This window comes from Protomyctophum bolini (genome assembly GCF_963924005.1).
Source record: "Protomyctophum bolini genome assembly, chromosome: 1".
NCBI lineage: Eukaryota > Metazoa > Chordata > Actinopteri > Myctophiformes > Myctophidae > Protomyctophum > Protomyctophum bolini.
Window position 1 is genome coordinate 49820132 of NC_137862.1, and position 16390 is coordinate 49836521.

The window sequence follows — 16390 nt, forward strand, 5'->3', positions numbered from 1 at the left end:
CAAAACAAAATAGTTTATCAGTAAACAAAATAATGACAGAAATAATAACTACAGCAGCATTATATAATACATTATAATACATTGAAACTGGGACTCAACTGATGCAAATTACAGCAATGTTGTTATTCAATTGAGCCATGCATTTACACGTCACATATAAGTTATGTGACGTGTAAATGCATGGCTCAATTGAATAACAACATTGTGGGGGCTCTGGGGCTATAGCCCCCATGAAGAATGAAATAGCCCCTTTTAGCCCCCATGAACATTTTCGTGGACATTATATATTAACATTAGTTACATTACAGATTTTCTGACTCTGTCACAGACTGCATACTACCAACCAGCGACCACATACTACCAACCAGCGACCACATCAAACACGAGGTGGATGCTGGAAAATACTGCGGCATGGTCATGCTGGACCTCCAAAAGGCTTTTGACACCGTGAACCACTCCATACTGGTTAACAAGCTTAAAGCTATTGGTTTTGATAGCACATCAGTGAGCTGGATGCAATCCTACCTGGAGGGGAGAGAACAGATGGTGGAAGTGAACGGAACACTGTCCCCCCCCCTCCCAGTGAGCTGTGGCGTCCCACAAGGAAGCATACTAGGGACTTTACTGTTCCTAATATATGTAAACGACATGACTTCAGCTTGTGACTGCAACTTGTTCCTGTTCGCAGACGACTCAGCACTGCTGGTCTCGGACAGGAACAAACTGCAGGTTGAAAAGACCCTCAGCTCTGAACTCGGTAGAATCTGCACCTGGCTCGCTGATAACAAACTATCCTTACACCTGGGAAAAACTGAATCCATTCTCTTCGGATCAAATAGTAATCTCAAAAAGGCAGATGGCTTCTTGGTTAGAGTTGGTGATGATATTATCACACGGAAGGATCAAATTACCTACCTAGGTTCCATCCTGGAGGCCAATCTTTCCGGTGATAAGATGGCCACCAACGTAATCAAAAAAGTCAATCAAAGAACAAGATTCCTCTACAGGATCTCCTCACTGGTCGACAAAAACACCTTGAAGACCTTAACAGGAGCCCTCGTACAAGGTTTCTTTGACTATGCATCCACCTCCTGGTACCACAGCACCTCAAAGGCCCTTAAAACAAGGCTCCAGACCTCCCAAAACAAACTGGTCAGGCTCCTACTTGGCCTCACCCCCCGAACCCACCTCACCCCTGCCCACTTTGACAGGCTGGGATGGCTTAGGGTCGACGACAGAGTACAGCATCTTGCAATGGGTCTGGTCCACAAGATTAGATACACCACCAAGATACCCATGTACCTGTCTAAATACTTCCTTAATGTAAACGAAGTCCACACCCACAACACCAGAGGGAGTGCAACAAACCATGTACAACCCAGATTCGGCACAAACAAGGGGCTAAATTATTTTCGCTCCTATGCGACCAAAATGTGGAACGCCCTACCAACAGTCATTAAGACATGTGAATCCCTTGGCTCCTTCAAAACTGCTCTCAAAGGGCACCTACGGATGGCTGCAATTCGAAACTGGCCTCTGTAAAAGCTGAATTTTTATCTGGATTGTACTATGTTTTTGTATGGACGTGGTGTTGGGTGCCTGCACATATGCACACATGGCATAAACGCATGGTGTTGTGTGCAGGCGCCCTACACTCTGTCTTTGTACTATGGATTGTACTATGTTTTTGTATGGACGTGGTGTTGGGTGCCTGCACATACATGCACACATGGCATCAACGCATGGTGTTGTGTGCAGGCGCCCTACACTCTGTCTTTCGTTTTCTTTTATCCCCCTGTTCCCCTCACTGTATATATATTTTTTTCCCTTTTCGCTTCCTATATGATGAATTCCTGTTCTGTTCTTAACTACATAGAAGTGTCTATTTGTTTGTCTCTAAATGTTTTGATGAATTGAACAATGTGGACCCTGTTGTAAACAAGTGTAAGGCTTAATTGGGTCGTCCACTCACAGTTAACAGTCTTTGTATTGAGTTTGTGCTTGAAATGTACTGTAATTCTGCAAACTGTTAATAAAGATTTCAATCAATCAATCAATCAATCTGACTGTGATGGTTGCGGCCTTGTGGCACCGTGCGCTTGTGTTTGGATTCATCCATGGTGTAAAAATGTTCCGACACTACCACAGTGTGGTGAAGCATAATATTGCACAATTACTGCTTCATTGAATGGACTGCAAAACCAATACTTTATGTTGATAATTTTGCCTATTAATTAAATCCAAAATCCAAATTAATTCCGTAGGACTATGTGGTTTGCATGGGCAACAGTGTCTTTATATCATTAATTAATAACGTAACATAGCCTCATTTCAAATTGAATATCATATTCATACATATATCATACACCCCAATGGATAGAAGCAAGCCGTAGGCTTTCTTGGGTTTAAAATTCCTGTGCTTTTTTCTGCAAACTGTTAATAAAGTAATCAATCATTATATTGATTGAATTTGCCCGAGTCAAACCAAACGCCGATAGACCCTATTCACGTGACGTCAGTTACTCTTCCGGTTTAGACTTTGTAGGGGATAATATTTAATTCTCCATTGAGTTTCTATGGACTGATTGATTGATTGAAATCTTTATTAACAGTTTGCAGAATTACAGTACATTTCAAGCACAAACTCGATACAAAGACTGTTAACTGTGAGTGGACGACCCAATTAAGCCTTACACTTGTTTACAACAGGGTCCACATTGTTCAATTCATCAAAACATTTAGAGACAAACAAATAGACACTTCTATGTAGTTAAAGAACAGAACAGGAATTCATCATATAGGAAGCGAAAAGGGAAAAAAAAGTATATATACAGTGAGGGGAACAGGGGGATAAAAGAAAAGAAAACGAAAGACAGAGTGTAGGGCGCCTGCACACAACACCATGCGTTGATGCCATGTGTGCATATGTGCAGGCACCCAACACCACGTCCATACAAAAACATAGTACAATCCATAGTACAAAGACAGAGTGTAGGGCGCCTGCACACAACACCATGCGTTGATGCCATGTGTGCATATGTGCAGGCACCCAACACCACGTCCATACAAAAACATAGTACAATCCAGATACAAATTCAGCTTTTACAGAGGCCAGTTTCGAATTGCAGCCATCCGTAGGTGCCCTTTGAGAGCAGTTTTGAAGGAGCCAAGGGATTCACATGTCTTAATGACTGTTGGTAGGGCGTTCCACATTTTGGTCGCATAGGAGCGAAAAGAATTTAGTCCCTTGTTTGTGCCGAATCTGGGTTGTACATGGTTTGTTGCACTCCCTCTGGTGTTGTGGGTGTGGACTTCGTTTACATTAAGGAAGTATTTAGACAGGTACATGGGTATCTTGGTGGTGTATCTAATCTTGTGGACCAGACCCATTGCAAGATGCTGTACTCTGTCGTCGACCCTAAGCCATCCCAGCCTGTCAAAGTGGGCAGGGGTGAGGTGGGTTCGGGGGGTGAGGCCAAGTAGGAGCCTGACCAGTTTGTTTTGGGAGGTCTGGAGCCTTGTTTTAAGGGCCTTTGAGGTGCTGTGGTACCAGGAGGTGGATGCATAGTCAAAGAAACCTTGTACAAGGGCTCCTGTTAAGGTCTTCAAGGTGTTTTTGTCGACCAGTGAGGAGATCCTGTAGAGGACCTCTTCTGATCTACGGCTACAATATTTAATTTCGACCGGTACATTATAAGGTAATGGTATTTATGGCTTTGCGATGATCCTGTCTTGCTAATGTTATCGGTCTTTTGCATTTTACTGTTATGAAAATGTCTACGTTAGTTGGAAATGGAAGCTAACGAATGCTAATAATGCTAGCGATTTTCCTCTTGTATATTTAGCCTGGTTTATGTTAAGCTTTACCTTTTTATATGAATGTATAATGATCACTATACCTCCACCATACATTTGACTCTTGTCCAAAGCTTTTAATATAATCTGTTTCCATATATATCAATCATTTTAGTCATTTGTTTAAGTGATTTTGTCCTGACACCTTTCTTGTGATGCATAGCCTAGGGGGCTGAACAATGTTAGTTTTAGTTACGCTGACACAGCCTCTCGTTCATGCTCATTTTTGTTAAACATTTGGCCTTTGATTTGATTTGATTTGATTTATTTAGAAAAGCAATCATAATACAACATTATAATCAGCGATTCAAGGATTACACAGTAAAGTCCAAAGACTTATTTCCACTGGGGTCCTCTCACACTGAACAATACTTTAAAATACATCACAAATACATCCCTATCCATCCCTCTAAGTCTCTAAGATGACCCCTTATAGGGGAACCTTTTCCAGTAGCCATTTTTTTTGTCTTAGTTTTATGTCCTCAAATTGGAGGTCAGTTTAACACTGGATTTAACACAGGCTATTCCACTGTGTGGCTCCTATATAAATGAATGAGCCTTTGCCCACTTTACTGTGGTCCAGTGCCACTTTAAAGTGGCACTGGATAAGGGAGTTGGCCACCACTGATTTTGTCTCCCTATCCATGTATCTTGCTGTTCGAGCTAGAAACTTAGTCAGTCCGGAGACCTTGTTTAGCACCTTGCTGGCCATACTTCACTTTCAACAAAACTGTAAGCAAAGACATAAAAAAATGCACCTGTAGAACAGAACAAGGATTTTCTAGCAGTTCAGTTTCTGAAAATTTGTTCCAAGTTCAAGTTACAAACTATTCCATTTTCTCCCACATAAGGTTCCAGAGCCCATGAGGAAACCACATTTTGCCATCCTGATTGAAGCGCCCCCAGAGCACTCCAGAGGAACAACGCCCCCAGAGCGTTCCAGAGCAGGGCAAGTAATAGTACTTAAGTTACATTGTGTCATTCTGTTAGAGCAGCCATCGTCTTCCTGTGTTCCTGGCATTAAAGGACATGTACCATGTCTCATTCTTCCATTGTATGGCTTTTGCCTACTTTCTGTATCATTGCCTAGAAGACCCCTGGCTTAGAGCCTGTGCGCGCACGCACGCACTCATTCACACACACACACACACACACACACACACACACACACACACACAGATTGGTAAATTAATAGAAAGATTACAGTAGGTCGATAAGTATTGCACTTCAAAGTACAATTGTGGAGTCCTTTGTTTTTAGCTGACATGTTTTCCCTTCCTTCCAGAACTAGGAGGTGAGAGCTGTGCAGTCAGCAGACCTGGGTTGGAGCTGGACATGGAGCATCTGGAAGTGCTGTTTTCCCAAAATTCCCACTCGATCAATTATCATTGTAAATAGTGTCTTTATAATAGCCTATATTCATTTTATTATTATTGTATAGTGTAAATAAAGTGTGTATTATTTTTCTTACTTTGAGTCAATCACATGTTTCTAGTACAATTCTGTTTCTAGTCAAATAAATAGTGTGTATTAATCTAAAAAAAAAATGACATTTGTGTTTGGTAGATTATTTCACAATGTTTCTTGGCAGTATAACCAGCGTTGGACAAAGTTCTCAACGGCAGTACAGTCAAAATATTACTCCTGGTTAAATTTGACTACTACAAGTGAAAGTTGTTTGTCAAACAAATGTGTAGGCCTACTTGAGTACTGGAGCAAATGTTTAAACAGTAAGAATTTAACAGCACAAATTACAAAGTAAATTTTTAGTTTATTATCAATACATTGCTGTTTTACAATTTTGACTTAAAATATTTCTGATCTACAAGCTCACAAATGCATCGCAACACATTGTGAGCTTGTACTGTAGATCTTATTTCCACTATATTTGAAATATGGCTTAATGATTGGTTAATTACTACTTAGTGGATTGAAATGGAGTGGCTGAGGAATGTGATTAAAATCTGTTTTTGCTGTTCAGACTGCATAAAAACAATGCGACTCTAATCTGGATATCCCACAAATCAGATTTGGGATGCCAGTCTGGGCAGGGCCTTAGCATATTCAGTGACAGTATTGTTGCCTGGGTCAGAAATCTCCTATCCGTATTCTAAAAGCATTAAAAGTAGCAGATCAAAACAAAACTAGCCATAAAATACAAACATCAATTGCTTTCTAGTGCATACATCTATTAAGAGAACTTCAACAGGTACAGAGGGGAAAGAATGTAGGCCTACACTACAGTATACACCATGCCAGTGGAATTAAATTGTTACCACAATTTGTTAATTCATCAATAAGTATACAGTATAGTCTACAGCATACATGGGCAACTGGCGGCCACACACGACGCCCCCACCTACACTTCATGTGGCCCACAGGTTAATATCAGAATACTGATATATTATTGATTTCAGCTGTAATTGTTTTGTCCTATTTGATAGCTTTGATGTCTGTTCCTGTATAATCAAATGTAATATACTCATACGTATCATCTAGCATGTATAAAGATAACACACACAAAAATGGAAGTATTTCTAAACTGTCTTTTTTTAATATAGGTTTAGTGAATTTGGCATTTGTACAATATCCAAAGCAAAAAAATAATTTACATGTTTTATTTCTAGGCCCTTGGCAGGTACATCTAAATTAACAACAGTGAATAAAATGTACATAATGTCAGGGAACATTTAGCCCCTTGAAGACTCTCCACTTAAGAAACTTGACCCGAGTTGGTGCTGTACTCGTCTTCGTCTGCTTTTTTCCCCCCTCCAAACACCAAATCTCTTGGTGACAATCACTGATGTACAAGTTCAGAACACAAGCTTGTAGATCTACTATACAGTCCATCTTGGCTCAGTTAATGTGCCTACACTGGATGACCTTCATCACTGACGATGCAGTTTGATGTTTGATCATCGATCTTTGGTTTGTGATATTTCAGCACAATCCAGAAGGAATCCCTTTTTTCAGGAGAGTAGAAAGGAAGCTCCCCAGGTCTTCATCCTGACAAAGTACAGCAGAACAGGAAGTTAATAATAAGCACTGTAGGAGAATTTATTTGATTCGCCTTTTAAACTTTTTTCCGGTTTAGAACAAATCATCAGTATGATGATTCATGCGTTAATAACTTGAGGTTATAACAAATGTAAAAATACACTATGTGATTAAAAAGTCAGAACACACACCCTATCGAATGGTGAAACCGTAACAGCTATTCTACTTTAGTGTTTCGAATTAGTGTCCTTTGTTTCAGTGAATGGAAAATATCAGCTACAATTACATTCTATAGACAACGGTGTGCTTCCAATTTTGTTGCCACAAAATTGTAAACAATAACACTTTGGTATAACACTGTGGTTATAGATACTGTAAGTGTAAGTAGTGATTAGTACTCTTAACCTGAAATCACGAGGAAACATTGCAACACGTTTTGGTGTCAGATACTGTACCATGCATACTGTAATATGCATTACTGCTTATTCAGCACTCTGGGAAGATGGCACAAGCACACAGAGCCCACCAATGTCACTTACTAGAAAATAATTAAAATAAAGTCTCTCTGCTTTCAGCCCTTAGGTTTTTAACCACATGACCCCCACAAGCATCATTAATCCTTATTTTAGGCATGTAGGCAAATATTTGGCTGAAATAGGTGATCTACAAGCTCAGATTAGCTGATGTGAACTTTCAGATCAGCTATTGTCAGCGAAGACATTTGGTGTACAGGGACAAAAAGGAGAGCACCAAGTACAGACCCCTGGGGGACCGCAGTCCACAAAATATATAGGGTTTAAAGCTGCTATAAGCAATATTTTTTCAGTATTTAAAAAAAATGTAATTACTCATTGCTGGCTGTCTGAATACCAAAAGAAAAGAAAAAAAGGTAATTACAAATTTGACACCAAGTGGTTAAAAATTCAGTATTACAAAGTAAAATCCAGAGTGATTTAACAGTGTGGAAAAACCAACCCTTAAAGGTCCGCTGACACGCCCCGAAATTAATATGGGTGGTACAGCACATCACGTGGTCTGACTGAAAACAGTTTGAAACAGTTTGAAACGGGGCTACGGCGCTAGCAACAAGTGGCTATAGGTCAGGCTAGCGTTTTTGACGGTACATTTAACGTCATATTGGCTATAAATGTAATTGAAAAAAAATATTTTTTCGCCAGGAATGCTTAGTTTGAATGCAATGGCACGGAATCTGCCTCGGTCGTCTTTAGCTCTCTTCCCCGCTGTCATGCACTATAGCCACGGCTAAAAGTTGTGTGTGTGTGTGTGTGTGTGTGCGTACACACATGCCCAGTTCAATGCGGGGACCTGACCAGAGACTATACGTCCGTCCGTCCGTGTGTGTGCAGCCTGCATCTGAGACGGGCTAGACTGTATGTTGTCATGCGGAGCGACGCGGCGATAAATAAAATAATCATAGCGATATTGATTATTACAATGAACAAGCATAAACACACAGTTCACCTGAACAATGTTGCGAAAAAATAATTTTTTGAATTAGACTTTCACCCAGTATTCAAGCTAAATGTGACACCAAAATAGTAGCATAAGTTGCTATGCTACCACGGCCACCAAGCCCGGCGAGCCCGCATAGAAGTCGTTGGGGAAAGCCCCTCGCCACTCTGACGTCAGAATCATGATAGCATTGTTTGATAGCAGTTCTTAGCTCCCGAGGGGCGTGTCAGCGGGCCTTTAATAGCTTAGATTTAAATGATCACGCCAGATATCAGAAAAAACTATTTCAGCCAAATGTGCTTAGAATTACCTGATAACTCCAGGAGAACCTTTGTGTTGGTGTCTTCAGCTGAAGATGACACTTTGAGGACTATAGATTCCACCATGACCGTACTGTCAGGGAGGTGCTGGACGATGTAACCTTTTAACACACTGTAGCACAAACAAATACAAATCATTTCAGTATAAGTGTATTGCAAGCATAATTCACATTTTTTTGCCCCAATGTGATTTTATCACATTATTGATAATTTTATGACATAATCTATTATTTTTCTAAGACAGTTTGAATGGAAGACTGACCAATGGAACACCCGTTCTCTCTAGATTAATTGGACTATGCGAAGTGTGCAAGATTAACAATGCATATTAATTAATTATTATATTTCATGATACAGAATGAAATTATGTACTTCTCAAAGTGGGGTCCTGTTTTACTAACAAAGACAAAAGCACTTTACCTTCATAATCAAACAGATACTGTTCAATTAAGAACTTGTACCCCTTTTCCCGTTTGGAAGATGGTGTGTCTGAAAACTGAGCAGCAAGCCTTTCAACATCATTGAACCGCATTTGCGGCAGGTGGGCAAGGGATTTTGTGAATTCCATACCCTGAAATTAATAATGATATACATGGAAATGGTTTAAATTAAGAGCTTTGATCAAGTCAGTAACTTAGTATAATGATGGATATCCACTGAGGATTGATGTCTATCAAATAATTGATATATAAAATAAATACAATTGTATTTTCACTAAAAAATAATAAATCGCTAATAAAGTATACGTAAGCTTGCAGACCTAAAATGAAAAACATCATAGCCTACTTGTCTATCTATATGAAACAGATTATGTGCCCTAACCTCTGTTAAAAATGTAAGGCTAATTTTGGTTATAGTATGTACATACAGAGTTGGATACACACTGACTGAATGGATGATAGATTTATTTAATACTGTATTAAGCAGAAATGTAAACAGCACGATCGAGGTGCAGTCACATAAAATGATAACACAAAAAGTCCTGAGGGCTAAATAAACACCAATGATTAGTTTGCATCATGTGGGGTTACAATTAAATTCAACCGTTAAAGGATCTAGTTATAAAACAAAACGGACTCCCTGCCGTTTATTTAAAAAAAGAAATCAGATAAACAAAGGCAAACAGCAGCCGCAGTAGCATTAGCATTGATACTTACAAGTTACACGCACATCCAAACAAGACATTTAAGGCAATTCAAAAATGGTAAAGTATAAAAGACGGATACCATTATCAAGACAAAAAGATGGTAAAACTGAAAACAGTATTAATGTTAACTTTACCTTTTGGAATGAAACGATATTGTCCTCTTAAAGTCTGTAAAATTGCATGTATCCCTATGGGCGAAATATGCCGCTCCCCTTCAAAGCCAAACCCGGACGTGAACCGGAAGTTGTGGAACGTCATCGTGAATAGGGCTTTTCAGTCTGATCATGACAACTTCCTGTCATTCGACCAATCACTAATACTCTATGCCAATCACGTGTTCCAAATTCTGATAAAATGCCAAAGAAGAAGAACGCAGCCAATCATCAGCCGTTCTCAATCAGTGTTTTTGTTGCAAAATAAAATACTCTGCGTTCGCTCGATTAGTCTTCTTTTTAGTGGTAAGTACGGTAATCCAATGCTGTTGTTATTTCTTGACCAAATGTTAATGTTATTTAGATGGCCAGTTGTTTAGACAAATGCAATATTTTGCCTGCGGTGTATAGTTTATTCGAGGCACCACTAGATTTTGTTCTCTCGGCACTCCACTGCGACGTGGAGAACTTTGGCAGGAGTTCATGCTTATTCCGATAAGTCGATCGGGATAAAGGCCCTGCTAAATGGCTAAAGTGTTAATTTAAATTTCGCAAAAAGTCATGTTCGGCTAACGACTGTTTGTTACTTTACAGTGTTTTCGGCGCAGGCATAACCACTTACCTCGAAGAAATGGAGGCACATATTATTGGGAGTCTGCTCGGCCAGGCTGTGAACATAAGCAGGAGCGATGGTCAGTCCATGTCATTTCTTTGCTCTATATTCCCATAAACATTGCAGTTAATGCTAACTAGTCTTTTTGTGTAATTGTGGGAAAGTTTTTTAAAATGGGATAAGTATTTATCCTATTTTCAACTTGACTTCAACTGTTCACTCAGCAAATGTTTCAGCGATGCCTTCCTCTGTAGCGGCTATTTGTATTCAGCCCTTTCCCAAGTACGTCTCACACCTGAAGCTGATTATCTCAATCAACAATTCAATTGGGGTCGCGTAGGAGAACTTCAACTGTAGGCTATGGACCAGAGCAAGTTCAATTAATATACATGCAAACCACTGCCCCTATTAAAAATGCACTTGTATCTTAGCCAGAGCTTACTTGCTGTATGACTATTTCTGTGTGCATATAAATTGTAAGAGCATAATTCAGACATTTTTTTAGTAATGGTCCAAGTATGCCCTGGTTGAGCTGTGTATTTTTAATAGGGGCATGATTTGTATGAGTTTATTGAAAGGGCTTTGGGTATATGACACGACTTGCATAAGCCAGGGACAAAAGGACTGAAGACATGGCCAACAATGATTGAATATGACATTAAAGAACATATCCCTGATTTTGGGTCTACTGTAATATCATTGCCATTGATAACTCTATGTTGTAGTGAGTGATCCAGTTCTCTGATACATTTTTTTTAAAACGAATGTATGAAATGTATGTTCATACCCATTTCATGAATCTATATGCAACTAGGCAGAGTTCATTCTTCAGTGGTGAAGTCCGTGGACGAAGCCAAAGGTGCGGTTATGGTTGAGTGGACAGAGGGGAATGCAATCAAAAGGAAGGAGGCAAGTGTCAAAGCTGGTGTTTATGGATTTGTTAAGTCGGCCAGGTCAACAAGTATTCACCCTTGGTTGACAAATGTTTCACAGAAACCCTGCCTAACCTCTACCCATGTTCATCTGTGGTGTACAGGTGGATTTTGAAGACCTGAACGCCCACAACAAGGAGCTGCTGCTTCACCTCACCTCTTTGGTTGTGAAAGAGGCTCCATGCATGGACAAGGCAAGTGTGAACATGGTTTCCATGCAATCAAGCTTATTTGGCTTTTCCCTTAAAGTGAAACCGATTGGTGGCCTGCACTGGAGAGTGGAGATTTCCCCTAGCCTTGTTTGTACTGATGTACTTTTTGTTTTGTTCTCCCCCTTTTGGAATATCCACATAGTGAGTCTGTAACCGGAGATGAAACTGCATGCATGGGTGTGAGCTTCATTATAATTGGGCCTTGCTAATGTTCATAATCATTTTGTGTCTCGGAGGACTAGACACGTAAAAAACCTGCTTACCAGTGACATAATCGATGATTAATCTAATCTAATAGGAACTCCATGCTTTCTATTACTGGAAAGTTGGCATGCTGTAATGGAATCCATTGTACTTAATCTAAAACATTGAAATTGTTTGCTGAGGGAAAAAACTGCCTAATGGTGGTCTGGTAAATCGCTCCTATGAAACGCAGAGTAGAAACTTATCATGAGCATTAATGAGGACCACTATATGGATGAAGTTGTCCATGAGTGATATGGCTTGTTGCATGAGCTCAGTGTCATGTCTGTCATGATAACTGTACACCTGTCTCTTTTCTTTCCATTTGCAGAAATACCTTAGCCGCCTGCGCTCGTCCAGAATTCCTGCTCCTCCAACTGGTATGTAAATTGGTTTTCACTACACTTCTGATTCACATCCATTTTGGCATTTGTATATATTGACTGTTTTCTCCCAACAATTTCTTTCTTTTTTAAAACGAAAGCCACTGTTCCAGCAGCCGTTGTGGCTGAACAGACAGGTTGGCATGCTATACATGTTTCTCTTTGTAAAGCTGATAATCACAATCACTTATTCTCCATAAGGTCATGAACGGGTGTTTTGGGATTATATTGCCTGTAAAGTCATTGTGTAGCTGATGATCATATCTGAACAGTTTAATCGTTACAGGTTAAGGGGGTGAAATGAAATCGTAATTTAATGGTTTTATGCAAGCCTATTAGGAAAGGAGTGTATTGTACCATCACATGGGACATGTGTAGATTTTTAAATTATTTAACAAGGACAATGCACATTAATCAACATGTCATTTTGCAAATGTAAATTAGCCAGAGTTGGCCATAAGCTAATTTTAATACATTTTGTTTAGATGTTTTAAATTTAATGTGAAAACAGTTAATCACATCTGACTATGCAATGACTTTATGCATGTTCCCTTATAGGCAACCCCATGAAATGCTTCATTCAATTGATAAAGTAATAATCACCAAATGGGATTTAATATGCTTTTCGTTTCAGTCTTGTAGATGATTTTAATACCTGCTGAGCATAGCCTTTCACTTTTCGGTGGGGGTGCATGTCAGTCTTTAAGGGCAGCCCTGCCGATTTAACCAGACTGTTAAATCTGTGATGTTGCTCTGAAATTCTGATGACTGCTGTTCCAGCACCTTTGCAGTTGTCTTTTGCAAACTGCTTTTGCTGTGTGGCTCAGAAACCCCAAGTCTTTGTTTCTCTCCCCAAGTGCATGCTTTAGTTTACTTTGAAATAATCTCCTTTTCCACATTGTGTAAAAGTAAAGTTCAATCATTACTATCACAACTCGGGTTGCTGTTTGACTTACATTTCACTTCTTTAGTTCCCAGGGCTTCGACAAGGCAAACATGCATGTTTGTGGCTCCACTTCAACCCACATTCGTAGAGCCAACTCCTCTAAACTCTGCCCTCCCCTCAACTGGAACTGGTTGGTATTCACTTCAGCCCCTGATCTGGCTACATAAGACTAACTTGCATGCATCTGTATATTTATAACTGACTCTTATCTCTCTCTCCTTAGTGGCCACCAAAAAGGTGAGGAAGGATGCCGGTGGCTATAATCGTCCCCGCGAGGAGGCAAAGGAGAACGACGAGGCCCAGGACATTGTAAACAACATGGTCAAAGGTCAGGATTGGGTGGTGGAATCATATTCTCTGTCAACTAGCTGAACTACAACTGACAATGAACCATGTGTTACAAGAAAATGTTTCTTAGCAAAGGACTAGACTTGTTTTTTGTTTTCTTTTACTGACCGTAATGTTGCATATTCTGTATACAGGCCCAAGACCATCCATGGCTCCAAAGGATAAAATCAAGCCCAATAAAAGGATGTCTGGTGTTGCGAAGCCCCCTGATGCTCAAATGAAGAGGGGGAAGGTGAGACAAATTGCCTAGTAATTGTGTCAAGGGAATCCAGTTATTCGTCTAAGGCAGGGGTTCTCAACGTTTTGTCCCGGGGACCCCCGGAAATGCTTCGGCATGTCTCATGACCCCCTCCCCACCCCAATTCAAATTGACCACTACAATAACCTTAATAATAGAGAAGATAGATGCATCATAAATAAATTATGTGTGTACTGTGCGACTGCGTACTATGTATTGTAAACTCTTAATTTCCATTGTCCAGCCATTCAGTAGCAAAATAAATAATTACGTCAACTATGTTCATGCACTTGCCCTAGCCATAAAGGCGTATGCAAAGGCAAACAATTATGGAAGTTAGTTTGTATATTATGTAGACATTGTTGCAGTCAACTGTTTTGTATATTTTTATTTAACCACAGTAGTTGCAGGTGAAAGTAGCTGGTCCAGTGTCTATGCCTTCTGCAACTGTTGTCCCTGCTATTGTCACTCACTGGACTGGCAGATTTAGGCTGAGGCGTGCTGGTAGACTCCATTTGTCCTTTGGTTTAATTCCCATTTGTTTCCTGCAGTTTGGAGAGGTCTTCCAGTCCCGGCCCCACCAGAGGTTTTATGACATGATCGAGGAGTTCAGAGAGACCCTGGACATGAACCCTCCCAAACCTATGGATGAAGTAAATGGTGCATGCGAAGTAAGATGTTAACTTTATTATTTTGTAACGTGTATATGGGTGATTGTAGCATTCACCCAGAATCACTAATGGGAGCTGTACTTATTAGGGCTGCAAGATATTGGGAAGCGTGCATTAACTGTATTGAATATTGTGATGATATGATCCGGTTTGCTGCTCACATGGAACTCAGGTGTGCGACTGCGTGACTGGGTCTAAAAGAAGAGAAAAACATAACCTGAATTGTAATGGATTATTTTGTAGCCCTACCTACAGTACGACCTAGTATGTCAGCTTGGCACATATTTGATGGCTTATCGCTGATCTCAGTTTCTCAATTCTGATCTTTATTTCTTTGTACAGGTAGAAGATCAAAAGTTATGCGTGTGCATCCGCAAGCGGCCGTTTAACAATAAAGGTAAGCGGTCCATTCAACAATGTTTAAAGAAGAAACGTGTTATCAAAACCTGTAATCAGTTTTACATGGAATTACATTTAGTAGACGGCTTTATTTATTTTCCCTGATCTGTCATGTTCCCAGAACTGGCTCGAAGGGAGATTGATGTAGTGTTTGTGCCCGGCAATGGAACTGTGCTGGTCCACGAACCCAAGACCAAGGTGGACCTCACAAAGTACCTGGAGAATCAGGAGTTTCACTTTGATTACTCCTTCGATGAGAACGCCACCAATGACATGGTCTACAGGTAATCATGTGGCCTATTTCTTTACTCCAGTGCTTCTCAAACCCCAACGTGCTATACAGCCACGGACGGGTCCAAATTATTTATTTTTAAACAAAAGACCAACTCATGCTCCATATGACGGCATATGTTTTTGAGCAGAATGTTGCAGATAACTTTCATTGGTCTGAATTACCTCTCAGTTTGAAATGCCACTGTTTAGAACACCAGACGAGGCCTTTAGATCTTATCAGTTCCCATCTCTATGCTCTGGTATTGTGACTTTGTAGGACCCATTTCCCTACACGTCATTGGTTTTTAGATTGCAATTAACCACTGGAAACATGGCATCCCTGTTCTGGGCCAACATTCAGCAGAAGTGGTTAAAAGGACAGGATTAATTATCCCCCCCCCCCCCCCCATAGGTTCACAGCCAAACCCCTGGTCCAGTCGATCTTTGATGGTGCCATGGCAACTTGCTTTGCGTATGGACAAACGGGCAGTGGAAAGACCCATGTAAGTGTGCAGTCTGTTCATAGTGCCGGAGAGCACATGATCCACATTTTATGCACTATGGGTTGAATCTTTGAGCCTACTAATGCAGTAGTTAAAATGTACCATGTGCTTATGGTATGGCACTTTACTTATTTCCAGACCATGGGAGGTGACTTCTCTGGGAAGCGCCAGAACAGCACTAAAGGGATCTATGCCTTGGCAGGTAAGCCATACTCATACAATTTCCATACCAAAAACTATGTCTTAAAAATGGCTACCTCATGGATTAAAGGTCTCAGGCAAGCATAAAATGCATTGCGGCACCACACATTGTATGCTTGTAGATGGCTCATTGCTGGTATTAATTATTTTGGATTAAAACTTGCAATAAATGCAACGTTAATGTTCCAGAAAATCCTATTGAGCTCAGATATGTAAGCAAAGGTTAAAGCCTCAATCTCCGATTTCTTAAACTGGTTGGCTATGGCAGGCTAACAAAACATAATTATGCTAATTGTTTATGAAACTTTGCTAATTCACAAACCAATCACACTAGGACTTGGACCTAGCAACATCTTTCAGTAATTAGATTTTATTATTGCTTTCATTCATGTGACCCCCCACTAGGCTAGTTAAACCACTTAATCCTGTATATTACGGGGTTCCCTAGCTTCACTGAAAATCTGATTATCTTAGCTGAAGATCG

General features: G+C 40.2%; 1 protein-coding gene across 1 annotated transcript in view; it reads left to right on the forward strand.

Annotated features, from left to right (window-relative positions):
- LOC308320678 (kinesin-like protein KIF2C) overlaps positions 1–16390 on the forward strand; it is a gene marked incomplete at both ends in the record, with an annotated part of 31036 nt that overhangs the window by 8650 nt on the left and 5996 nt on the right. Inside the window, 10 exons of the mRNA XM_080771289.1 lie at positions 5141–5205; positions 11594–11683; positions 12276–12324; positions 13497–13601; positions 13756–13853; positions 14411–14512; positions 14873–14927; positions 15051–15213; positions 15615–15705; positions 15844–15907. Coding sequence (XP_080627415.1) covers positions 5141–5205; positions 11594–11683; positions 12276–12324; positions 13497–13601; positions 13756–13853; positions 14411–14512; positions 14873–14927; positions 15051–15213; positions 15615–15705; positions 15844–15907 — 882 coding nt within the window. The remainder of the gene's footprint in view (positions 1–5140; positions 5206–11593; positions 11684–12275; positions 12325–13496; positions 13602–13755; positions 13854–14410; positions 14513–14872; positions 14928–15050; positions 15214–15614; positions 15706–15843; positions 15908–16390) is intronic.